Genomic DNA, 1,370 nt, shown 5'->3' with positions numbered 1-1,370 from the left:
TCCCTAATAGAGACTTATAGAACGAGATAATTACATGAGAAATAGCATATGGATCCTTGAGCAACACCTGATTAGAATAAAAAATGGAGTCAATTCTATTCCTTGCTTGCCTAGTCTTCATCACAGAGAAGAAGTAGTGGGAATTCCCATCTCCAAGCTTAACCCAATTAATCCTAGATTTTTGATTGAAGATGCTTTCCTGAATATCATTCCAGTGCTTGACAACCTTAATAGCATCAGATTCTTTAGCATATAAATCCAAATCATCAGGGTTCTGAGCCATTAAGGTTTGAATTCTAGAGAGCTCATCATTAGCCTAGTCAATCTTTTCCTCAATGTTACCAAACTGCTTGCTAGTAAGAGATTTGATACTAGACTTTACAGAATTAAGCTTCTGCCAAACAGACCTACCAGAGCCCCAAGCCTGCGAAACAGTATCAAGAAAATCAGGGTGATCCGCACTAAAATTTAGAAATCGGAAAGGTCTACCTTTCCCAATAGGGCCGGAGCAAATATCCAACAAAATAGGACTATGATCAGATAAAGAAGGAGGGAGATAAACAGTCTCCACATGCCCATGAGAAGCTAACCAAGCTTGATTACCAAAGGCTCTATCAAGTCTAGAGAGCGTTCTAGGGCCAGTATGAGCCTTATTAGACCAAGAGTAGAAGGACCCTTTGCTTTTGAGCTCAGGGAGGTCCAAATCATCAACCAAATTCTGAAAGTCTCTAGTCTCATAATCAGTAACATCAGCACCATGAAGCCTATCAGAAGCATGAAGAACAGAGTTATAGTCACCAACACAAAGCCAAGGAGAATGCTGGATAGAGATGCTTCTGAGCCCCTCCCACAAAGAAAGCCTATCATGAATGGAATGAAGACCATAGACAACAGTGAGAAAAATTTGAATCTTCAAGACATTAACCTTTACTCTATCCACATTCCAACCAAGCCAAATCCTCCCTTCGGGAGAATTATCATAATTACACAACCAAAGCCAAGAAGAACCAAACTTCCTCTGATAAGTGAGAACATTTTTCAATTTTATTTTTCCTTCAAGCAATCCAACAACATAAATTGAATGAGAGTGAAGCAACCTCCTTACATAGGCAACTTTGCCAGGGTCATTCAGGCCCCTGACATTCCAAATAGAGTAAATCATGACACCAAAGGGGGATTAACCTCACCCCCGCTTGGATTTATTGTGAAACCACCTGCACCATCCATTTCATTTGCAAACAAAGCAACAAAGGCATTAGAAGTAGAAGCAGGCTGATGAACTCTAGTTTGCTGGCTTTTTGTTTTCCTCCCTACTATTCTCCAACCCTCATCTGAATTCTTAGAGGTATGAACCTGTGGAGTAATAATAG

The 1,370-nt window shown here is 40.1% G+C and overlaps 1 protein-coding gene across 1 annotated transcript; it reads right to left on the bottom strand.

The window, feature by feature from the left end:
• Positions 1 to 316: 316 nt before the first annotated feature.
• On the bottom strand, positions 317 to 1,162 carry LOC110704212. The gene has a single exon (XM_021882008.1). The coding sequence runs from the start codon at positions 1,160 to 1,162 to the stop codon at positions 317 to 319; it is 846 nt and encodes a 281-aa protein (XP_021737700.1).
• Between the last annotated feature and the right edge of the window lie 208 nt (positions 1,163 to 1,370).

Source organism: Chenopodium quinoa, unplaced genomic scaffold (assembly GCF_001683475.1).
Source record: "Chenopodium quinoa cultivar QQ74 unplaced genomic scaffold, ASM168347v1, whole genome shotgun sequence".
In the NCBI taxonomy this organism is placed as follows: Eukaryota; Viridiplantae; Streptophyta; class Magnoliopsida; order Caryophyllales; family Amaranthaceae; genus Chenopodium; species Chenopodium quinoa.
The sequence above is the reverse complement of the archived record's forward strand: the minus strand, read 5'-3'. Positions and strand labels throughout refer to the sequence as shown.